The sequence below is a fragment of the Microtus oregoni genome, unplaced genomic scaffold (assembly GCF_018167655.1).
Source record: "Microtus oregoni isolate MIOR12 unplaced genomic scaffold, Mior012 000084F_ref0000050, whole genome shotgun sequence".
In the NCBI taxonomy this organism is placed as follows: Eukaryota; Metazoa; Chordata; class Mammalia; order Rodentia; family Cricetidae; genus Microtus; species Microtus oregoni.
In genome coordinates this window covers 5,195,429-5,220,621 of record NW_024544550.1, presented here as the reverse complement: position 1 = coordinate 5,220,621, position 25,193 = coordinate 5,195,429, and the positions used below count along the sequence as shown (strand labels likewise).

General features: G+C 41.3%; 1 protein-coding gene across 1 annotated transcript in view; it reads left to right on the top strand.

Annotated features, from left to right (window-relative positions):
• LOC121441921 (oligophrenin-1) overlaps window positions 1-25,193 on the top strand; it is a 358,753-nt gene that overhangs the window by 175,966 nt on the left and 157,594 nt on the right. The window contains exons 6-10 of the mRNA XM_041643322.1: window positions 4,731-4,832; window positions 10,512-10,622; window positions 18,546-18,650; window positions 20,134-20,263; window positions 22,214-22,314. Coding sequence (XP_041499256.1) covers window positions 4,731-4,832; window positions 10,512-10,622; window positions 18,546-18,650; window positions 20,134-20,263; window positions 22,214-22,314 — 549 coding nt within the window. The remainder of the gene's footprint in view (window positions 1-4,730; window positions 4,833-10,511; window positions 10,623-18,545; window positions 18,651-20,133; window positions 20,264-22,213; window positions 22,315-25,193) is intronic.

Genomic DNA, 25,193 nt, shown 5'->3' with positions numbered 1-25,193 from the left:
GGAAACCTGTAAGCAGCACTCCTCCGTGATTTCTGGATCAGCTTCTGCCTCTAGGTTCTGGTCCTGGTTTTCCTCAGTGATGGACTCTGTCATGGCACTAGAAGCTGAAATAAACACTTTTATCCCAAGTTGCTTATGGCCATGGTGTTTATCATAGCAATATAAACCCTAAGACATATACAAGAGGCCATGGGTTGAGCAAACTTAGCATCACTATTACTCCCACCACAGGAAAAAGAATCCTGAACTATTGTTCTCTGTTTTCCGTTTTCTGAGGTTATTCTTTTTACTAAGCAGCATAGTAAGTCCTTTCTTTGTATTCTTGAGAGGGGTCCTCACATGCTGCTGTTTGCAAAGGTCTCATTTCCTACTGACAGCAGCATCACCACCCTGTACAAGGAGTCATTAATACCTTGGCCACACAGACCCCCCTCTGCTGCATTCTGGGACTGCAGATACTGGTGCAAGTGGGTGGAGACATTGATATGAGCTCACAGCCTCTTCCAAGTAGGAGGTGGGAGAGAGAAACAGCTGTCAGCTCCACAGCTGGTCTTGTCAACCCGAGTGGTTCCAACTTATTCTGGCCAGAAAGAGAACCTCCTCAGTCCATGAGAGATTTGCTGAACCAGAACCAATGTCTTAAACCTTTGGCAGCTCATGTTAACTTCCTCTAAAGAGAACAGAAGTTGCCTGGCTCTGCCTGCCTGGACACAATGTTCTCTGGACATTTGTCACGCTCTTTAAGTGCCCCGTCCAGCTGCTTCTTCCGAGCAGCTTGCTTGGCGGAGCTATGCAATGCACAGGAAACACTTTCCGCAGGATGCTTGTTTTCTTCAGCACGCACTTCGGCACATCCCATGAAGAGAGAATGCCTTTCTTTTCAGTCGAAAAGGATAGATCCTTGCAACAGTGTAAGAAATAGTATTTCCTCATTACATTCCTTTTATTTCCTTTAGGAATCGTAATGTTTATTCTATGTTTGGAAGTATATGATCTGCTTTTTAGTTTTGATTTTATAGGTGACTACAGTTAAGAGACTGCTATGAGTCTCAGAAGAGACTTTAAACTTTGGATTTCTAAACAGTGTTATAACTATGATAGGCTATGAGAATTTTTGAAGTTGGACTGAATACAGTTTTGTCTTATGATATGATTATAAACATACGAAGGTCAGGGAATGGAACATTGTGGTTTGAATAGGAATGGCCCCCATAGAATTACATATTTGAATGATGGTTCATTAGGGAGAGATGCTACTCAACAGGGATTAGGAGGTATGGCATTGCATATAGATATGGCCTTGATGAAGAAAGTGTTTTAGTGGGTATGTACTTTGAGATTTCAAGTGCTCAAGCCAGGCCCAGAGTCTCTCCTGTCTGCTGTTTCCAGATCTAGATATACAACTGTCATCTATCTCTCTAGCACCATGTCTGCATGACACCATGTCTTCTACTATGATGATAATGGGCTAATTGCAAGTCAGCCCCAAATAAATGCTTTTTATTATCAGAGTAAAAAAAAAAAGAAATAGTAATCTCTGCCAGATATGGTGATGCATGCCTTTAATCCAAGCACTCGGGTGATGGAGGAAGGACTATTTGAAGGCCAGTCTGAGCTATATAGCAAGGGTGTGTCTCAATACTAAACCCATACAGAAGAAACAGCACTCTCCATCGCTATTTTGTGCTGTATTTTTTTCTGCTTATGAAGAATGGTGGTAGCTGAATGAGAGCCCTCATGTTTTAAGAAGTGAAAGGAAAATGAGCTTTTAAGGTGTATTTCTAGCCCTTACTGGAGTATGAGGGCCTTGAATGCTGGTTCCAGTGGCCTTGCCTTCTCTAGATTACCTCAGGCCAATGCCCGTGCCCAACACAAGCGTATTTGCTATATTGTGTCGAACACAGATAAAAGAATTTGTATTACTCGATTGCTAAATGTATGCTTACAGAGCAAGTCTTACAATTAGAAGGGAAATTGTAGTTTGCTTATAGCTTTCATGCTTTGATAATTTGCTCTCTTTCAGTTTTGTGTAGCAGTTTTTGTGCCTATAAATGTTATTATAGTGTTTTCATATACATGTGATGGAGCAAGTGTTTCTTGTTTCTAGATTGTGTCAGAGTGAATAAAATATTAATGTCATTCATATATTTCTACAATTCCGCAATTATTTTCATCCCTATTCTTCTTTTCCTCCTATTTATTCATTCTTTTCTTTTCTAAAATTTTCATTCTTCCTCTCATCCTTCTGAAGGCTGGAATTAGAGCTATGCACCCCCATACCAGATTTATGTTAGTATGTATGCAGTGCTGAGGGCTCAGAGGAGGGACTCCTAAAATAAGACTAGGATATGGAGGCATTGAGAGACACACAGAACTCACTCCATTGACATAAAGGGACGGGATCTTGAAAATGAATTGTGGTTAGCCAGTGAAGTAGAAGGAGGAAAATGAGAAGTGGAGGACACACTTTGTACAAAGACAGAAGGTGGTTCCAAAGCCATAACACTGTCTATGCTGGATAGTTTTATGTCAACTTGACAAAAACTAAAGTCACCCAAGAGGAGGGGACCTCTATTAAGAAAATGCCTCCATAATATCAGGCTATAGCAAGTCTTTAGGGCATTTTCTTACTGATTGATGGGGGAGGGTCCAGCCCATTGTGGTGGTGCTATACCTGGGCTGGTGGTCCTAGGTTCTATAAGAAAGCAGACTGAACAAGCCAGTAGTAAGCAGAACACCTCCATGACCTCATCATTAGTACTGCCTGTCCTGATTTCTTTTGATGAACTGTGATGTGGAAGTGTAAGCTAAATAAACTCTTTCCTCCCCCAAGTGACTTTGGTCATGGTGTTTCATCTCAGCATTAGTAATCCTAATGAAGATTCCCTCTTCGTCAAGGTGTATAAACCCGAATCCAGTAGTCAGTGCTGGCTTTAAGAAAAGCTATTTTAAGTAGTTTGTGCTACCTCTTAATGGTTAGGTGTCTTTGGATAAGCAACTTAATACCTAGGTGCCATATTATTTTACAGATGTTAATTCAACCCAAATTAATCTGTACATTCAAATTTAGTTGTTGGAAACTCTTACAATTCACCAGTAGTCTACCTTAAAATGGAATTCTTACCAGCATGAAACACGTTTTTTTTTATGTTGGTGACTCATCACTCAAAGTCAGCATGGTGAAAACAGTCTTAGAGGTCCTCTATTGTTTGGCTGTGTTTTCTTCTAAATTACCTCACTAGTTCATTTCTCCCGAATACTTAGTGACTTTTCTAGCCCAAAATTCCAGAAGTCCTTACACAATTCTCCCCCAACCATGGTCAGGTGTCTGCCTACTCCACTCTCTGGTACCACTCTCTGGCTTAGGTTTCTATTGCTGGGGTAAAACGCCATGACCAAAAGCAAATTGAGGAGGAAAGGATTTCTTTGGCTTACAGATCAGGGAAGCCAGGGTGGAACTCAACACCGGAAGTTGGAGACAGGGATTGCAGTAGAAGTCATGGAAGGGTGCTTCTTGTTGGCTTACTCCTCATGGCCTTTTCAGCCCGCTTTCTTATACATCCCAGGACCACATTATACAACCCATGGGTCACACCACTCAGCAGTAAGCTAGGCCATCCCACATCAACCATTAATCAAGAAAATGCCGTGCAGACATAATCTACAGGCCATCTGATGGAGGCATTTCCTCAATCGAGGATCCGCTTCCTAAATACCGTGAGCTCCTGTCAAGCTGAGGAAAACATCAGGACAATGAGTCGGTGGCAAATGTGGCTGTCAGCATTTCTTTAGAGGCCCTGTGACTTCTACTTGTGCTGAGCAGCAGAGAAGTTAACTACATTTCATCGCCGAGGAGAGTGAAGACTGTGTCCCCACCCCCATAAAGCTAGCTGTGAATTCTTGTTTCCTATCTAAATCTCTCAGGATTTCCCTCAGTTAGCCTGTAATATGCAGCCGTAAATACTTCAATAACACCAAAGAATTCAGTAGGGGAGCTTCTTGATTCCTGTTGTCTTGGAATAGAGGCTGTTGGAAGTCGTTCAGATTCATGCAGATTAGCCTTTCCTGGACACATTTGCTTCACGGTTTTGTTTCTTTTTTCTTTTTAAATGATGAAATGAATGATAACTATATGTGAAGGGAAGAAAGGGTGTGCAGCAACAGACACCCGCCCCCCTCCCGCGAGTGCCACTTTTGGAGCAAGAGCTTGCAGAGACTTCAGCTCTAACCAGTAGAAACTGCCTTTTTTTTGTGGAGTACAGCTTTTTAAATTATTATATTTTTAACGAATATTATTTTACATATCAATTCCAGTTCCCTCTCCCTTCCATCCTCCCACTCCCCCCACCTCCTCCCCTCCCCTCCCCTGCCATATACTCCTCAGAGAGGCCTCTCATGGGAGGTCAACAAAGTCTGTTACATCACGTGAGGCAGGACCAAGGCCCTTCCTGCTCTATCTAGGCTGAGCAAGAGATTCCTCCATAGGGAATGGGCGCCAAAGAGCCAGGAACTGCCTATTTTTATAGGTAAAAAGGTTTGAGATTGTAGCTGAGGAAATCAAAACTGCTGAGCTCAGTGCAAACCAGCACATTCTGCGCTGCCTGTAGTTTTTCTTTGCTTCCTAGGAACGGCAGGAACTCATCACACAAAACCTGAACCTGTATCTTTCATTCTCATGCCATAGTACTAAAGCATATAAATTTAATGCCAAGCTTCTGTTCCATGTCTAGGAGAGGAAGAAGAAATTTGAAAAGGATGGTGAGAGGTTTTACTCATTACTGGACCGGCACTTACACCTGTCATCCAAAAAGAAAGAATCTCAGTTGCTAGAGGTATGTTCCCCAAGTCTGTTTCCGACTCCATCCCGTGCTGTGTTAGAAACCACAGTCATTTCTGCTTGGGAGGTTTCCTCTTATAATGGCTCCACAGGGGCCATGGAAACATTTGTAGGGAATACCTGAGGTCTGGGCCCCAGGCTCTCTGAGTCTTAAGTCAGTCCTTCCACTACCTTCCCGTGGTGAGGAACTTCATTCCTGGCGTCAGTCCTACTGTGTGATGGAGTGATACTCGAGGATCTCCAGGATCACTTTCAATCCCAAGTTCCTAAGTCTGTGATTCTGGATGCTGTGTTCAGACAGATTTCAACTGGTGTTGTATTTGGTATATAAGGAGCAGACAGCTGTCCTTGGCGGTGTTCCATTGCCTGTTTTGGTGGGGGCAGGCACTGCTGCATTGTGGCTACCGCACAGTGAGACTATGAGACTTCCACTGGCCACTATTTAATAGACAGCTACCAAATTGTCCTTACACTGGGCGGAACAGGAATAAAGGGACACCATACAATGTCCATGTCCTTCTCCACCTTAGAGCTGGGATTCTAACTTAAGAATGTGCATTAATCTAGCAGCAAGCCTCTTTCTGTACCATACTATGTATGTTTATATAATAGTCTTGAGGGACCTGGGGGATGAGGAGGTGAAGACTTTGTCTGAATGGAGGAATTCTCTCTATGGAAGAAAGGTGCCTTTCCAATTTGAGATAATCATTTGAAAAAACTAAAATGTATGACAAATAGAAATGGAGAAATTGCCCTACTGAAGCTAGTAGCTTCAAGGCTGAACAAGGCATGAGATAATCTTGAGAAGCGATTTGTCCAGAATTGATACTACTCTAAAAGACTAGTGAAAGACAAGATAGTGTAATCAAAAGCAGTGGACTTACATCTTCCTTTTTTTGTCTTTGTGTGTGTGTGTTTTTCCCTTTTTTGAGACAGGGTTTCTCTGTAGCTTTGGAGGCTGTCCTGGAACTAGCTCTTGTAGACCAGGCTGGTCTCGAACTCACAGAGATCCGCCTGCTTCTTCCTCCCGAGTGCTGGGAATAAATCCGTGCACCACCACCGCCCCACCCTTATATCTTGACAAGAGAGTGCAACAATAACAAGAAAGAGAGAGAGAGAAAGTGAGAGAGCAAGAAAGAGAAAGAAAAACATGGGCAAGACATCAAATAGTGGAGAAATATTTATTATCTGCAGCAGGCAAGGAGAGCACAGGGATAATTTCCAAAATTATCTGTTTGAACAGATGCTGTCTGAAGAAAAGGAGGATGAGGGAATTTTTAGAGAGGCTATTTTAATAGTGGTTCTCTGTGCACAAGCTGCCTATGCAGACAGAGTGGCTTTTCTCAAATACCTGTTCCTCAGACAGTCTAAAATTATAACTCATGCTAGGCAGGGAGTGCCCATGTTACCAGGCCCAATGAAAACCTAGGGGTATCATCAGTCTCTACAGTACCTTCCATGCAGCTATTTTTACTCTGTTGTTATAGCTTATTGAAAGAGAAATTTCATGTATTCTTTGCAAGACTACTGAGGAGTTTCTTAGTATCTTATACATAGTTTCTTCTAGACTGGGTTTTACATCTTTCCTCTTTGTATCCTTTCACTAAAATAAATAAAATCCGGGATTATGACTATATGTTGAATCCCCAAGTGAGCTCTCTAAGTGACTACCAATTCTGAGGATAGTCATAGGGACCCATGGGGATACAATCCATATATTAGTGGTTTTTGCTATGAAGACATCGAGAATGTTCTAGTAGTTTTGTACACTATGCAGGTGCCCTTCTTTGCAGTTTGTGGGAGATTTTGGTGTTTTAAAACAGGGCCTCATCCAGAATAGCCTCAGATTCTCAGAAGTCTCCCTGCCTTTGCCTCTTTAAGTGTTGAGTTGTAGGCTTAAGCCAAGATACCTAGCCTTTGTTGACATTTCTGATGAACAGGGCTACAGGGCTAAAAAATGAGGTAAGGGAAATTGAATCAGTCACTTTTTTAAATGAAGAGGTTTTATTTGTAAAGCTATTTTTAAAGTTAGGTATGGTGGGTAATTGTTATAATCTCAACACCCAAGACTCTGAGGCAGGAGGATTGCTGTGAATTTGAGGGCAGCCTGGGTTACATAATAAGTTCTATATAGTGAGACTCTGTCTCAGAAAAGAAGAAAAGGAAAGAAGGATTGAAGAGAGAGAGGAAGAGAGGGAGGGTGAAGGCTGCAATTATAGCTTAAGGCCATCCTTGTCTACCTAGAGAGTGTGAGGCTAGCTTAGGATACATTAGACCCTGTACCCCAAAAGGAAACAAAGAATTGTATCATTGCTAAATCACTTTTCTGTTTTATTGTTACATTGGCTCATGGTGTGAAAGAAGTCAAGAGACACTGTCTAGGATAGGTCTAGGCTTATTGTTTCTGGGGAGGGGAGAGGGAGCAAGGAGGAGTGTGTGCTGGGCTATATCCCTAGACAAAATTTCCCCTTTAATTTAACTATTTATTTGATGATTATACATTCACATGTGGTTATAGCAAATGAGAGAGATTTCATATACCTTAAAGAAAAATGGAATGGAAACTACAGAGATAAAGTATTGGATCTCTGGCTCACATTCTCACTATTGTTAAGGTCTTGTGTTATTTATTACAATTGGTGAGGCAATGGGTTTTATGTTCTGTGGTTTATGGGTTGTTTATTTTTACCTTGCTTATGCTAGGCAGGAGCTGTGATACCGAGTTACTCTTCTTTTAGCCCCACCCTGAGGGATTTGACAAGTGTATAATGCCATGTAGAGTCATGGAGAACACTTCATTGTTCTGAAATTCTCCTGGCTCCATGCTCGCTCATCTCCATCCCTGGCAGCCACTGATCTTCTTATTTTTTCTTTTCTATAATGTCATGGACTCCTATAGCATGGATGCTTTTCATATTGACTTCTTTTATTTAGCAATATGAGTCTATTATTCCTGAATTTTTATGTCTTGATAGCTGTCTCATTTCTCTTCAGGGCTGCTGTCTGGTTGTACCACATGTGTATCTTATATCCTATGGAAGGCTATTTTTTTCTTCTGAACTTTGGCAGTTATTAATATGGCCATGATAAATATTAATGTGTAGATTTTGTTGAGGTTGTTTTGGTAAATGCTATAGAGTATGAGTTGGGTTGCAGTGTAAGCAGATGATTTATTTTGGAAGAATCCGTTATTTTCCAGCATGTACCATTCTTCTTTCCAATCAGCTCTAGACTTTATTTTGCTTCTTCTTATCAGCAGTTGGTGTTTTCAGTGTTTTTACTGTTAGCCACTCTGATAGGTGTGCAGTGGAATCACATTTCTGTTGTCATTTGAAATTTCCCAGTGACATGTAATATCTCCTCATATGCTTAGTTGCCACCTGTGTTCTCTGGTGAGCTGTCTGATCTGATACTTAAATTTGAGTTATTTTAAATTTGAGTTATTTTCTTGTTGCTGTGTTTTAAGGACTCTGTGCATGATGTTAGGTGCCAACCCAGTATCAGATACATGTTTTACAATGCTCCAAGTATATTCTTTTATTTTCTTAGAAGGGCCTTTGGTGCTGCGCCTGCTTTTGGTTTAATGAAATATCCATAATTTCAATGAATCATGCTTTTGATGTATTTAAAATTCTTGCCAATGTAAAGCCATGCAGATTATCTGCTCCCTCATCTTGCTTTGTAACAGCTCAAGGAGGTCTCAAACTTGTGTCTTGCTCAAACTTGTGTCTTGCTGCTTTAGACTCTTGAGTGCTGGCATCTGTGCATATCATCATATATGGCTAGATTTTCTCTGATTTTCGCTTCCAGAAGTTTTTAAATCGCGTCCTCTAGATTTGACTAGGGAAACGCACCCAGGAAATCTCAACAATATAATTACTTAAACAAGGCTAGCATAATTACAACATCAGTTGACATGCCAATGGGGACAGTGAAATTTTTAAAAGTAAAAATTGGTGTTATTTTTTTTTAGCACACAAACACATGTATTTCAGTGACATTTTTAGTTCTCCATTTTCTTCTTGTTCATGCTCTTCCTCCCCGATAGTCCCCAGTTCTGCTTTCATAATATATTTTCCACCATCCTTTCTTGTTCTCTCCACCTCCCTTTAGACCTCCTGTTCTCTTCTAGAGCTTTCCCATTTCTTTGTCCTATAAAAAGACATATACACATAAGTCCAGATTCTGATAGAGAGAGAGAGGAATGATGTGGTATTTTTTCTGACTTTGTCTTATTTCACTAAACCTACAGATTTCCAATCCTCAAAATTACATGACTTTATTTTTCTTTAGTGCTAAATGAAATTTAGTTGTGTTTATGCATCTAATTTTCTGTATCTGTTCATCTGTTGATGGACATCTAGGCTGCTTCCATATTATGGCTATTATAAATAGTGGAAAAATAAACATGGATCTGCAATTATTTCTGTAGGATGCCAACTTAGAGTCATTTGGGTGTCTACATAGGAGCCGTGTATGTAGCTGGCTAATATGGTACTTCCTTCATTTTGCAAAATCCCCAGTTACTATAATTGAAAATGTTTCTCTGTTCCATTCTTTTTCTTTCGTCATTTGTATTCTGAGGACACATACGGTACACATCTATCTAGCAGTTCTCAGATGTTTTATTTTATGTTGTTTACTCTCTTTGTTTCGACTTTTGTGTGGATGTACATTCAATCTCGGTGATTCTTCCCTCCCCCCCCCCCTGTGTTGTCAGGACTCTCAGAGCCCCGTACCTGCTAGGTGGGTGGTATGCTTTTGAACAATCTCTCCAGGCCCAGACTTATTCTTTCCTCTCCCTTGTTCATACTGGTAGTGATCCCAATAAAGTATGCTTCATTTCTGTCCTAGGCTTTTCGATTTCTGGCATTCCCTGTGACTCCATGCTGCACTTTCATCTTCTAATAGCACACATCTGTTGCTGTGTGTTGCTCTCTTTTTCCATTAGCACCCTTTTCATTTCACCGTAGATGCTTACAGCCCATGGTCTCATCATTCTGCAGCCTCTGCCTTCTCTTCGTTAGTTTCTGATGCTTGTTCGCTTGCTTTGGATCATGGCTTTTTTTTTTTTTAACCTTTCCTGCTTAAAAGGCAGAGAGGATGTTTGGATAAAGAAACGAATGTAAGCGCTCAGTGCGAGCTTTCGTGCTTTGTTTGGCTAGGACTTAAGTTGGGCTTAGTTTGCTGTTGCTGTAGTTCCTTTGGAGCCCTTGCTTTGTCTTTGTGTTTTCTTAGCATCTTATTCTTAAACTGGATAGTAGTTCTTTAGTGAGAGCAGTGGTGCCCCAGTCTTGAGCACCGTTCACCCCCAGTGTCTATTCTCCTGAGTTCCGATTCCCTCCATACACCTTTAGTCTAGTTTTGGAGGCAACCCTTATCCCCATGACTTTACTGTTGGATTTAAGGAGAAAGGTTCTCCCACTAGGTCAGCTTTTTCCTTGATCTGAAAATCAGTTTGATGACTCCCAAGCTTCCTCCATGCTAGACTAGAAATAGAAAGCCTTTAGTCTTTAATCTCTTGGCTTCATATTCCATCTCTGTAAAATACAGTAGAAATAAAGAAAACAATCGAAATAGGATATTTGCAGATAACTCAATGCCTCTTTAACATTCCTGACTTTCAAAAACTTGACCATGCCCACTTGTGACATTTGTTGCCCTCTTTCTACAGGCAGACCTCCAAGTGGATAAGGAAAGGCACAGTTTCTTCGAGTCCTCCCTTGACTATGTCTATCAAATCCAGGAAGTTCAAGAGTCCAAGAAGTTCAATATTGTGGAGCCAGTAAGTTCTCTCTGTTGGTTAGTATTATAAAACATGTGTTTCCCAAATCCTCAACTGAATGTTCAGAACTGTGGTCATAAAAGTGGAAGCTTAAGGAATGGAGACACCAGTCCATGCTCAGATACATGTCAAGATACATGTCAAGAACGTCAGCACACACACTTAGATTTCTCTTGCTCTTTCAGAAGTGTTCACGCTTTTCCTTACCATGTTCACACTATTTTGCTCTCCATTTATGATATTTCTTTTTTTTCCGATTGAGTCCCTTCCCCAATTTCTATGTCACACTTTTTTTCCTTTAAAAGTAATATTTTATTAGTTTGTAGAGAATTTTGTACAATGTGTCTTGATCTTATTCACCCGACTCCTTCACTTAACTCCTCCCCAACTCACTCCCATCTCCCTGCTTTTTTTTTTTTTAAAGAAAAGACTTTGTACTATCTTGCATCAACTGTCCTGGCTCTTAACAATATTTCTGTCCCATTTTCTGTGATGTCCCCAGGGACTTGAGGGTGGGGGTTGTGTTCTAAATGTATTGATTGGAGGCAGAAACTCTACTATCAGTTTATTTCTACATTTTGACCAGTTATGGCTTTCTGTAGTGTTCTTCATCTGCTTCAAAAATAAGCTTATCCAATGACGGGTGAGAGCTTCACTTATCTCTGGACAGAAGGATGAGTATTTAGAAAGAGTTACAGATTATGCTGGGTTAGTGGCAGGAGCAAGTTCTCTATGTACCATGGTCTGACCAGCCATAGGTAGCTGGCTAAACTGATGTGCCAGATATGGATTCCCTCCTGTTAGGTGGACCTTAAATCCATTTAGGTGACTGTTGCCTGTGGATGTAAGGGCCGCTACTGTACCTTTCAGGCTATCTTGCCACAGTGGTCAGCGTTGTGATTAATTGCCATTATAGCTGGATGGGACTTGATTACTTTCCTCGCTTGGCAGCTTGCATGGCTCCTTCTGAAACCCTGAGGGCTAATCCTCAGTGAAGAATCTTCAGGTCAGATCCAGATGAGTTCCTCCAAATCCTTCATCTGAAATGTGTGGTGTCTTCAGCAATCAGGTCTTATCTTCAAGTCTGAAAGTTACCAAAGACAATGGCATTAACCTCTGTTGTTTTTGGAGGGTCTCTTAGATTCTCCTAACCAACAACTTAAAAGTAGGTTTCATGTGCCTGACACTGGGTTTTTATTAGGTAGTGTGTATTCTTTTAGGGGGAGTATTATCACCCCGATTGATGTAGCTTCACTCAAATGACATATTTCTCTTTGTGTACACACACAGACACATGCACACACACAGGCACACATACACACAAAATCTAATTTTAAGGAGCTATTAAAATATGATTTCCCCTACTGATTTTCTTAATATCTTTAGTGCTATTTATCCCTCTTCCCTCCCCCTCCCTTGGTGTTGCCATTCTTCTTTCCTCCGTAAGTACGTCTCACCTCTCACCTACTCATTTTCCCTCTTAGAGCCCCTGTGCCCTACAATTTTCTTGTCTAGAACTCCTGCCCAACCTGCCCCCTGCCATGGTCTCCTTTTACTTTTCTGCTGTTTGTAGTTACTCTAGTTTATAGACTCACTTCTGAAGACTTGGGGTTAGGGTCTGAGTTACCCCACTCAATATAATATTTCCTGTTTTGTCCATTTATCAGCAACTTTCATGATTTTAGTTTTCTTTACATCTGAATAATACTTCATGATGTATAAGCACCATATTTTCGTCATCTAGTCCTAAATTAAAGGCCATTTAGATTGTTTTCATTTCTTGGCTATCGTGCATAGAGCAGTAACGCTCATTGGAGAGTAGGGTGAGGAAGCCTTCGGGTAGATTACAAGTAGGTCAGAGAGTCTATTGTAGCTTTTGGAGAATTCTCCACACAGCTTTTCAGAGTGACAGCACCAGTTTACAATGCCAACAGTGAACGAGGGGTCCCCTTCCCCCATATCCTTACCAGTATTTGTTGTGGCTGTTTTGTGCATCTTGGCCATTCTGGGTGGGATGAGATGAAATGTCAATGTCATTTTAATTTGTATTTCCTTAATTGCTAAAGATAATGAGCATGTTTGAGGTTTTTATTTTTTTGCCATTTTTATTTCCACTTCTGAGCACTCTGTTCAGTTCTTCTTCTTCTTCTTCTTCTTTTTTTTTTTTTTTTTTTTTTTTTTTTTTTTTTTGGTTTTTCAAGACAGGGTTTCTCTGTGGCTTTGGAGCCTGTCCTGGAACTAGCTCTGTAGACCAGGCTGGCCTTGAACTGGCCTCGAACTCACAGAGATCCGCTTGCCTCTGCCTCCCAAGTGCTAGGATTAAAGGCCTGTGTAACCACTGCCCGGCTCTTTGTTCAGTTCTGTAGCCCATTTTTTAAAAACAGTTTTGGTTGCTTGTTTCCTTGACTTTTTTAATTTTTAAAATATATATTATAGATATTGCTTCTCTTTGGACTTCTTTTCCACTCAATAGATTTATTCCTTAGGTGTGCACAAAGGTTTTAGCTTTTTGAAGTTCCACTTGTCAATTGGTGGCCTAAATCCTGAGCAAAGGGAGTCCTGTTCAGAAAGTCCTTTCCTATACCCCAGTCTCGTAGCATCCTGTCTCTGTTTTCTTCTAGCAGTTTCAGGCTTTACACTAAGCTACTCAATTCATTTGGAGTCAATTTAGTACGGGTTGATAGACGTAGGCCTCCTTTTATTCTTCTCCTTGTAGACATCCAGTTTTCCCGCCCTAGATGCTAAAGACACCATCTTTTCTGCAAAGATTTTTGGCATCGTTGTCAAATATGAGATGACTGTTGTTACATTTACTAATGTTGGAGTTTTCTGTTTTGACTCATTGTTCTTTAAGTCTGGCTTTGTGCAACTACTATGCTGTTTTTATTGATGTAGCCCTGTAATAAATTTTGAGATCTAGACTGTGAATCCCACGGACATTTTTCTTTTCTTTCTTTTTTATTTATTTTTTGTGTCTTTCCCATCATGCATCTCCATCCCATTCATTTTCCCATCCCTTTGTATCCACCCTGTGCCCTTGCAACCTCCCCCTTCAAATAAAATAAAATTTAAGAGAAAAAAAAGAAAAAAAAAAAAGAAAAGAAGGAAAAAAATCAGTCTCATTATGGAAGTTGTAGTGTAACCCACTGAGTTATCCAGTAACCCCTTTATCCATGTACTTTACTTGCAAATATTCATTACATAGAGTCCGGGACGCTTCTGGTTTTTGCTACACTATTTTGGGCCCTCACTGGAACACCTCTTGGTTATCCTGCTGCTGCCCCGTGTTGTAGAGGCCCGCAGCTTTGGATCTACAGGACCAATCTCTTTACATGCTCCAGCAGATCACAGATGAGGTGGATGTTGGGGCGGGACAACACATAACCCTGGTTCTCGGCCTTGGTAGTTGCAGGCTTGGTCAGCCTGTCAGCTCTCTCTTGTGCTTCCAGCAGGGTGCGCTCTCCCGCATTGCCTTGGCTAGTTCACCCCTTGCTGCAATGAGCAAAGGGCGGGGCCAGTTCCCCTGCTTTCACATCCTCAGAGTCAGTTCTTCCACACCCACACCTTCAGGACCAGCTCTACTTACTGTGTTGCCCAGGGGACACATAGGGCCCAGAGTTCCCTAGTACGGTAGCTGAGGAGTGGGCAGGGACAGCTCTCTACTCTTACGAATGCAGGGCTATCTGTTCCATCTGCCTCAGGCATTGATGGGCATACAGAGGTGGGCTGGAAATGGGATGTCTCTCTACCCCGCCTGTGCTGCTGCATGACAGATGAGCAATGGAGACAACTCTCCCATGCTCACAACATTGGAACTGGCTCACCCACCCCTGCCCGCCATCAACTGAAACAGCTCAGGGCAGACAGCCGACCCTACACCTCCTGTGGGCAGCATAGGAGGGCCAACTCCATTGGCAGAGGTGTGGGTGAGCCAACCTGGAAGTTGTGAGCCTGGGAGTGCTGTTCCCATTACTCGGTTTTCTTTTTATGCAGGATTTCTTTGGTGAGTTCCATATGAATTTTAGGATTTTTTCCATTTCTTTGATGAACATGGCACTTTGATTGGAACTGCACTGAATCCGTAAATTGTTTTGATAGAATAATCATTTTCACAATTATATTCTACCAACCCATGAGCATGGAAGGTGTTTCAATTTTCTAGCTTTTTCTCAATCTCTTTCTTTCAATTTGAAAGTTTTTCATTGTAGAGGTATTTTTTTTTCTAGCTGGTTAAGTCCTAGGCATTTCTTGAAGCTGTCTTGAGTAGAAATGTGTTCATGGTCTCTCTTTCAGTGTGTTACTGAGTTTTCTAAGTTATCCTGCCACTTTGCTGAAATTGTTGCTTATTTCCAGTTTTCTAGAGGAAGTTTTATAATCTCTCATGAGTAATATATCATCTACAAATGGGGGCAAATTCAACTTCTTTTACTGTTTTATTCCTTTAATTTCCTTCTCTTATTGTTCCAGCTAGTGTTTTGTCTTATTTCTGATTATTATTATTATTATTTGTTTCTTTTGAGACAGGGTTTCTATATGTAGCCCTGACTGTCCTGGAACTTGCTCCGTAGACCAGGCTGGTCTTGAACTCACAGAGATCCGCCTGCCTCTGCCTCCTGAGTGCTGGGATTAAAGACTGCACCACCACTGCACTGCTTTCATTCTGATTTTTATGAAGTTTTCTTTGAATTTCTCTCCATCTTGGATGGTGTTGTCTGTGGGGCTGTCATATAAACCTTTATTATGTTGAGAATGGTTGCTTCCAGTTCTACTCTCTTTAGGGCTTTTTTCATGAAGACATGTTGGATTTTGTCAAAGACTTTTTCTTTGTCTGTTGAGATGATGTGAATTTTGTCTTTAGGTTCATTTATATGATTTATTAAATTTATTGGCTTGCTTTGTTGAACTAACCCTGCATCTCTGGGCTAAAGCTACTTGGTCATGATGGATATTTTTTTGATATGTGCCTAAATACAGTTTGCAAATGTTTTATTGAAGATTTTTGCATCTATGTTTGTCAGGGATATTGACCTGTAAATTTTTTTTTTGGTGTGTGTGTGTTTACCTGGTTTTGCTATTAAATAATACTGGCTTTTTAAAAGGAATTTGGAAGTATTCCTGTTTCAATTTAAAAAAGCAATGTAAGAAGTATTCTTTCTAGATCTTCTTTGAAAGTCTTATGTTTTCCTGCTGTGAATACATGTGGGCTTGGACTTTCTGGCTTTCTTCCTGTCATGCTTTCAGAAAGTTTTTAAAAACTATCATACTTCAGCCTGGACTGCAAACCCATGGCACTTAACATTTAAGCGCTTCCTGTTCTACTATTTTTATATCTGCCTTGTATAATTGTTGCTACTAAATGCCCTTTAATTTATTACAACATTTAGTGTATTTTTATTTGAAAATGTGCTGACTTTTCATAAATGTTTTATTTCTAGGTGCATTCATCACAGAAAAGTATAAAATAGTGCATAGGATGATCAAAAATCCCCTAATATAAAAATAATCTGCATTGGTTATATAGTATTTCCCCCTCTAAATTGTTTGCATATGTAATATATCCCTTTTTATGTTTATAATGTACACATATTTTTTTGTTTTTCAAGACAGAGTTTCTCTGTAGCTTTGGAACCTGTCCTGGAACTCACTCTGTAGACCAGGCTGGACTCGAACTCACTACCTCTGCCTCCTGAGTGCTGGGATTAAAGGCATGCGCCACCACTGGCCGGCTATGATGTGTAGTTTTGAGTGTGCATGTGCCTACGTATATGCCACTTGAGAATGTGCGACTGAGGATACTTGTGTTGTTGCCCACATTTTTGTAATTCTCTCTTCTTTATTTTGTTGTAGTCCAGGCACTGTGTTAGACATTGGGCATAGTGTAGTAAACCAGATGGACAGTTTCTTCCTTTGAGAACATGAAACTCTCATGGGGCAGAAAGAAGGGACGGAACTAAGCACATAATCCAAACTGTTGTAAGATGTGGTAAGATCTTTGAAAGAAACAAATTATATCTAGCAGTGCAAAAATTTACATTAGTGGTACAAGAAGGATCCCAGTAAGTACCACTGAGGCAGAGAGCTAAAGGGGAAAGACATGTAGACAAAGCCAGGTAGATACACAACAACAGCAAGGTCTCTACATCAATTTCCCTGTTGATCTTAGACACAAATACCTCAATAAACTACTCACAAGCCAAATATAGGCATATATCATCGCAAGGATCATTCACGTGACCACGTTGGCTTTATCCTACAGATGCAGGGTTGGCTCAACATATGATGCTGATAATGTAATAAATCATGTAAATGGACTTCAAGATAAAAAGCACATTATCTTCTTGATAGATGCAGAAAAGGCCTTTGACAAAATCCAGCGTGCCTTCCTGATAGTGAGAAAAGAATGTTTAGATGGTCTCAAAAGATGGAAAGAAAATGTCTGACTTCAGATACTGGTAGTAGAAAAGGGGGGTTGCAGAAAGTGTGTTCTAACTGAAAGGCATAGGGCCCATTGGCATAGGATTTGATTTGGATGTTAGCCTACGCATCATAGAAAGCCACTACAGGCTATTAAGTATGACCTGACAGGGAACAACTTGTTGTGTGGAGAATGACATGACAGGGGTCAAGGATAGCAGTTGAGAAGCGATTGTAGACTTGGTGAGGTGGCACACACTTATCGTATCCATACCAGGAGGGAACAAAGGCAGGAGAATCATGAGTTTGAGGTCTGTCTGGGATTCAAAGCTAGACACACTCAAATTAAACGAGAAAATACTATAGTGATCTAGGCAAGAAGATGCATTCCCTAGAGTTGGTGTGGTGGAAGTAGAAACCGTAAAGGATAGCTGGGTTAAAAAAAATAGTTTGGAGGGTTAGGGATATAACTCAGAGGCAGAATGCTTGCCTAGCATATACAAGGGCCTAGGTTCTATCTCTAGCATTTGAAATGGCATTTTGGAGGAAACACTAGCAAAAACTGTTGAATTGGACTTAAATGTGAGTTAAAGAGAGATCAGGGCTGACTCTTTAGTTCCTGGTTTCACTGACTGCTGAGTGGTGATATCATTTCTTGAGATGAAATTTGGGAGAGAAACAGGAAACATTATGGATATAAGCCTGAATGTGGTGGACGGATCTCTCTACCACATACTTGTCATAAATGTATGTGTATGTATGTGTCCGTTATGTTGTTTTTATGTGTGTGTGTATACATATATATATACACATATATATGTATATATATATATGTATACACACACACACACACACACACACACACACACACACACACACACACACACACACATTATCTGTTACCCAAAATGCTTGACCCAGAAGTGGTTGAGATTTTCAAAAAAAATTTTGAAATATTTGCATTCAAATAATGAAATATCGTAAATGAATTCCTAGTTTAAACACAAAGTCTGTTTATGTTTCTTAAACCCCTTATACTCATAACCCAAAGATTTAATGCAGTATTTTTAGTGGGTTTACACTTTCTACAGTATGCCTGAGATTTAGCACATGAGGTCAGGTATAAATTTCCATTTTTGGCTTTGCATCTGTCCTTGAACGTTTTCAGTTTTAGATGTGATATCATTTGGTGAGAGATACTGTACCAGTTTAGAGAAGAGATGTGGCTAATCCCTGCAGTATCTAATTCCAGAGTGGCTTTGCATGTAATCTAAAAAGACCTGGATTTGCTAGTTCCTTTCTGAGACCAAAGACAGCTGAAGTATTCAACCTAAGACGAGAGTTCTCATGTGTGTCCCTGCTTGTGCCACCCTCACTGCTCCTACAGTGTACTCGGTAACCACTCTGGGGTGTCTTCCCTGACTTCATGGTTCCTACCTTACCAGGCAGGGAGTGCTGGTGTCAGATAACGGTGAATTTCTAAAGGTGGTTTTTGTCTGTTTCCCCCAGGTCTTGGCCTTTCTCCACAGCCTCTTCATTTCCAACAGTTTGACTGTGGAGCTCACACAGGATTTCCTCCCGTACAAACAGCAGCTGCAGCTCAGTTTACAGAATGTGAGTTGCGTCTGGATGTCTTCTCCTGGCTTTCCAAGGGGGCCCCAGGCGTCTTAACTTTGGAATTACAGGTTGTTGCACCGCTGCCCATTTGCCAGGACAAAGTGGTGTAGAGCACGAACATGGCAGCATAGTGGCGGGTCCGTGCTTTTTCAGGTTCGACTCTTCCTCTCTTTGAGACTTCCTGCTGTTCACATCTATCCTCTGATCAGGAACGCCTCTGTTTGCCGGGATTTATTAAGTGTTGGTACTTTTCTGTATCTCTTGTAGATCAGAATCCCGCTATAGGTGTATTTAATATAAGGCTTAGTCCTTAAGTCAACTCCAGAGTCAGTTAAGACACTTGTGGTGGGCTTTATCATTATGACTGCTCATGATTATCTTCTTCCTTCTCCCATCACTTAGTACAGTGAAACACATGAATTTTCAAGGACTTCTCCATCTTGTTGTGCATGCTAGTTCTATAAATGAGCACAGGCACTACATTTTTATGTATTGGAACATGAGAATTTACTCGTTTTATTACAGCCCACATTGATGAGTATTTATGAATACCATAAAAAAGTACCCCATGTAACACAATGTATCAGTCTCTCACATCCCTGAAAGAGGCATCAAGGTTTGCCTGTCTTGGAGGATCATATATGTGATTCTAGTAGAGATATAGTCACAGATAAATCATAATCCCTCAGTATTTGTTGCTACATGAAATCAAACCAACATATTAAAAGGGCATAGAGAATGCAGCAATTGGTAGTCAGGGAAGGTATCACCAAAATCAGGTGACACTGGACAGAGTGCTACAGTGCATGACATTCATAGGTGTGTTTTCCAACTCAAAACTGCTGATAAGATGCTTGCTTAGGGGGACTGGGATGTACAGTTTTACCTACTTTTTTCTTTCTGCATCTATTCCTTCCTTTTGGGTCCTCTCCTTTACCCGAACGTGAGAGAACCTATTTTCTGCTGACTTACCAAATCTTTCTACAATCAAGTTGACTCCTCTGCCATGTGTCACTTGACAAATGTGAGCTAATACCAAGCGTTTGCATGTGTACTCATGGCTGCCTCACTGTTAGTACCGTTGACAGCTGGGGCCAACCGGTGCCATCCCTGTCTTCTTCACTAACATAAAGAAGTTGCCATGGTAATGTTGTCTTTGGGAACTTTCTCCGTAGTTGTCCTTATTGTAAAGAAAGGGCAGTCTAATCTCAGAATTTTAATGTTCCTTATTTATTTGAAGCTTGAATTAACCCATTGGGTCAAACCTCTTGCTCCTTGTGGTATTCATGGTTTTGTGCTCTTTCTAGTTCGTAATACCATTAAACTCTAGGATTCTTTTCTGGTTACCACCATTCGGCAGTCTTCTGTATGTTTTAGCACATGCTGTGAGCAGAGAAATCTCTGTACTGTATCTATGACCCATAAATACGCAGTCTTGTTGGTGACAATACTGATAACGATTGTAATGATGTCTTGACAGACAAGAAATCATTTCTCCAGCACCCGAGAAGAGATGGAGGAACTTAAGAAAAGGATGAAAGAAGCTCCTCAGACATGCAAACTTCCGGGACAGCCAACCATCGAAGGCTATCTCTATACCCAGGAGAAATGTGTGTGGGCATGCAGGGCCATCCCCTGGGCTCCAGTTGGCTTGCCTCTTTGCCTTTCTGAAGGCTGGGAACCCCTGTGTTCGTAGATTCATGCCAGATACAACGCCTTGGAGGGCAGGGCGGGAACAGAAGAAATACAAAAGGGAGAAACTTGAGGGGGAGTTAGGGTTGCCGTGACTCTAGAGTAGTAAGATCTGGAATTTTTCCTCTGAGATTCAAGATGAGGAATGTTATTGTGTATGGTGAACTTTGTTTGGGTCAAAGAGGTAGGGCCAAGAAGGCAGAAAGATCATATTCTTGCATATGCTATGTGTAGAGCTATGTGTAGTGCTCTACAAACCTCCCACCATTTCATCTTTGATTCCATATTCTGTTCATTTTACGCCAGAGACCACTGAGGCTTAGACCAGGCACTCTATTTATATGATCCAGTTCAGGTGTATCCTGTGCCAAAACTGATACTCTTTCCAGCGTGTCCTATCCCAACTACCACTCCCAGGATCTGTCCAGTGTAAAGTGGTGAGCAGCACCCTAGTTTGCTCATCGCTTTGTGTTCGAAGGACTGTCCATACACGACCACCTAAGCAGTACAGTAAAATTGCCCATAGTTGAGAACCTCTGCTAGGCACTGTACGGTGCTTCTGCGCCTCAGTTTTCTATCTCGTCAAATGGCTGCCGCTCAGGTGAATGAACACTCACCGAGTATCCTTTCTGCCAAATGCTATGTAACACATTGAGAGTACAAAAACAAAACAAAACAAAACAAAACGGAGAGAGGTAACATGTTTGGTTTCCTTTTTTTTTTTTTTTAATCTCAAAGCATTTCTCAGACTGATAGGAGAGATAGGAAAGTATATTCACAAGACATTTTGAGCGCCCTCTTTGGGGCAGCTATCTAAGAGCTTCTCTGAGGAAGTGATGTTTGAGCTAGAGCTTGAACGTGCACTGAGGGTGGGGCAGGTGAACAGAGAAGGGATAGGCGTTGGTAGAGAACTCCAGGTGTGTGCTACAGTATGAGTAGAGGCGCAGGTGTGCTAGAGAACAGGCTTCACGCTTAGGTCTTGGTTTCTCAAGGATAGCCCGTGTTGTCCTGATGGAATTATTCATTCAAAGATATATGTTGTATGCCATCCATTTTAAATACACGTTGGGTTTACAGTACAAATTATATGCCCATTTAAGTATTTGGGAACTGAATGTAATTCAATGACACAGGGACACAGAGGTGAGGGTGCCCAGTGACAAGTCCAGAATTGTCAGTTTGATCAAATTATGCAGGGCTTTGAGGGTGGGCTAAGTTGGTTGGAGAGAGTAGGAAAGCCTGTGTGATTTACTTTAAAGTAATGCTCTAGCAAAATGATGAGGACAGGTTTGTTAGGAGTGAATCAGAAATGGGGCAATGAGAAAAGTCTGTTTGAAATGATTAATGGGAGAAAAAGTACATCTGTATTTTATTGGTAAGTGTGGTAAGTATTAGGAAAGCAAGACAATGATAACATCCTTTAACTAATTCATTGCTAAAGGTGTAGGAGAAGTTTAGATAGCTGGAGGCGAGACATGTAAGGATTGGAGTGGCTACAACCCAGTGGTAGTCAAATGAGAGGTTCCACAAAAGAGGAACACTGACAGGGCTTTCTAGCTTTTGGAGGCATAGGTGGGCCTATTCCTAGGAACGGCTGCAGGGAGAGTAGTTTTGAAATGAGCCAGGAATGGAGATGGGAAGCAGTCAGGATCTCTGTGGGTACAGTGGGTAGGTGGGCTAGGTAAAGATAGAGCACAGGCACAGGGCAGCGGTGGACCTGGGCTTTGTCTGTGAAGAGCAAGCAGTAGGCTGGGACTCGGTGCCTTGGGTTCAATTTCAAGCACTGGAGAAGAAAAAAACAAAAACAGTAAACATCTGCTTTGGGGAGCTGAAACGCTCTACTAGCTCTCTCTTTCCTGTCTTTGTAGGGGCTCTGGGTATATCCTGGGTGAAATACTACTGTCGATATGAGAAAGACACCAGGACACTCACCATGACACCGATGGAACAGAAGCCAGGTGCTAAGCAGGTCAGTTCTTGTTACTGCTGCTTTGTGGGCCCGTTTGTGTGAGCGCGTCTCAGAGAAGAACATATAATGACAAAGTGTCAAATGATGAATTCTATCACTGTCACATAAAGCCAGGATTTTACATGTTCTCTTTGGCCCAAGTGTACGTGGGCTGTGACTAAGGTCAGGACTTTGTTATTAATCGGTTTGTGTTTTGAGAAAAGCTCTTCTTCTGTGACCCAGGCTGGCCTTGAACACATTGTATAGCACACGCATGGCTTGAACTTGCAGCAAGTCTCTTGCCTCAGACTCCTGAGTGCTGGTATTAACAGGTGTGTTACATCATACACGGGTCCTACCAGCAGGGTTTATGATTGTATCTTTATGTTTTCAGCCTATTTAGTATTACAATTGCTCATTGCTTATACTGAGAACTTTTCCAAAATGTGCATGATTCTTCGAAGTAGTGAGTTTTAAATATATAATTTCCAGAATGCCTTTATTAAAAGTGTGTGTGTGTGTGTGTGTGTGTGTGTTGGCCGGTGGTGGCACACGCCTTTGTTCCTAGCACTCAGGAGGCAGAAACAGGTGGATCTCTGTGAGTTTGAGACCACCTTGGTCCACAGAATGAGTTCCAGGGCAACCAGGGCTGTTACACAGAGAAAACTTGTCTTGAAAAACCAAAAAAAGTGTGTGTGTATATGTGTGTGTATGTGTGTATCTCTCTGTCTCTGTCTCTCTCTGTCTCTCTGTCTCTCTGTCTCTCTCTATATATATATGATTAACTCTCTCTATGTGTATGTGTGTGGGTGTGCGTGTGTGTGTGTATATGTGTGTGTATGTGTGTATCTCTCTGTCTCTGTCTCTCTCTGTCTCTCTGTCTCTCTGTCTCTCTGTCTCTCTCTCTCTCTCTCTATATATATATATATATATGATTAACTCTCTCTCTCTATGTGTATGTGTGTGGGTGTGCGTGTGTGTGTGTGTATCTCTCTGTCTCTGTCTCTCTCTGTCTCTCTCTGTCTCTGTCTCTCTCTGTCTCTCTCTCTCTCTCTCTCTCTATATATATATATATATATATATATATATATATATATGATTAACTCTCTCTCTCTATGTGTATGTGTGTGGGTGTGCGTGTGTGTGTGTGTATGTGTCTGTGGCCTGAAGTTAGAATCACCCACCCTACATTAAAATCTCTGTAAGTAGTTCATGTTTCTTCTGTCCTTTTCAAGCCTTCTACTTTTCAAAGCGCCGAGGTAAGTTTACCAGGGAGAGGGTCGTTTACTCCCCTTTCCATGCATGGGAGTTTCTATAGGTACAAACTGATCCTCACACAATTTATTTTCTGAATGTATCTCTTTCATTTGCCCTCATGCTTGCTGTCAGTGTGCCCCTTTAACTATTTTCCTATTGTTGGAAGCTTTAAGTATACACTCGAAGACTCGATTTAGGTAGATCGGAATTTGGAGAAACCTGCCTGTGTCTATTAATAACCATTTTTGTAGATGACCAATTTTGTATAGCTTGTATGCAGAAAACTCGAGGGGACTTTTTGCCTTGGTCTTTAAGTATAGAGCCTTGTATTGTACCTTAAATGTAGGTTCAAGCTGGGGTACACCCTTAGGTAAATGTGTAAATAGGCTTCCACAAATTCATCTTGGGCTGCAGCACAGAAACTGTCCCCAGTCAGGCTGAACGTGTCTGTTGTATCTGCGTGGCGAGTGCTTATGAGCAATACTAGCCGCAGTCTTTTGGTTTTCCATTTCATGTTAGGGCATGGGGGTTGTTGAGATGGGGGTCGCAGTAGCCCAGGATGGCTTCAAACTCATTTTGTTGTAAAGCCTGACCTTGAATTCCTTATCCTGCAAGTTTCATTTCCTGAATTCTGGAATTACCCGAGTGTGTCACTATAACCAGTTTATGTGGCATTTGGGGTAAACCCTGGACTTTGTGCTGCTTGTAACTGAGCTGCTTCCTATTTCTACTTTTTATTCTATACAAAATATTGTCTGGAGTCTGGATATTAGCTCTCTTTTCAGAGAAAGTAATAACTTTTAGACTTTTTTTTTTGCATTCCTGTTCCAAAGAGCATTGTGCCAAAGAGAAAATCAGTAGACCCCACTTTTGTGTGTTCCTAGCACATGTGAACAATTGAGTTTTTCTTTCCCCCTTGTTTCATTGAGTGGACTATGGCAAACCTGCAACTGTGGGAGCCCAACAGTGTGCGTAAGCAGGCTTCTTCTTTTCTGAGACAGAGTCTCTGTAGCCCTGACTGTCCTGGAACTCACTGTGTACAGTACCAGGCCGCTGTGAACTCAGAGATGCACCTGCCTCTCCCTCCTGAGTGCTGGGACTAAAGGCATGCATGCCTGGCCCTGAGCCTGAGCGCTTTTAATGTAAGGAATGGAAAGAGGAACCAAGCTCCCGTTGAGAAGGTAGTGACTGAATAGAAGTAGTTACTGAATTTACTCCGTTTGTATTTGGAAATAATTGTTTCTTGTCAATCTTCTGACACCATTTCTAGTGGTACTTTGTATTTCTGAAAGGTAAATAACAGATAAATGATTCAATGATGTTAGTAGTAGTAGTAGAACCACTTTTTCCTGAATGCTAACTGTCTTCCAAGGATATGTGCTACCGTGTACCTTATTCCCTCTCTTAGAGGCACTGGAGAGCATATATCATGAACCCAATTTACAGATGGAACATTTGGCCCTCTTTCTTACTGTGACACTTACCAGTGCTCCCTAGTAACTGTGAGGTCTTATTTATGATGCTCGGTTTACCCGTCTCCTCTAAAGCAGTATTTTATCAGAATTTTATCTTCCCATGTTAGACAGAACGGAAAAGAGAAAGAGTGATGGGTTTTGAGATTAGTTAACTGGCTTTGTGGGACT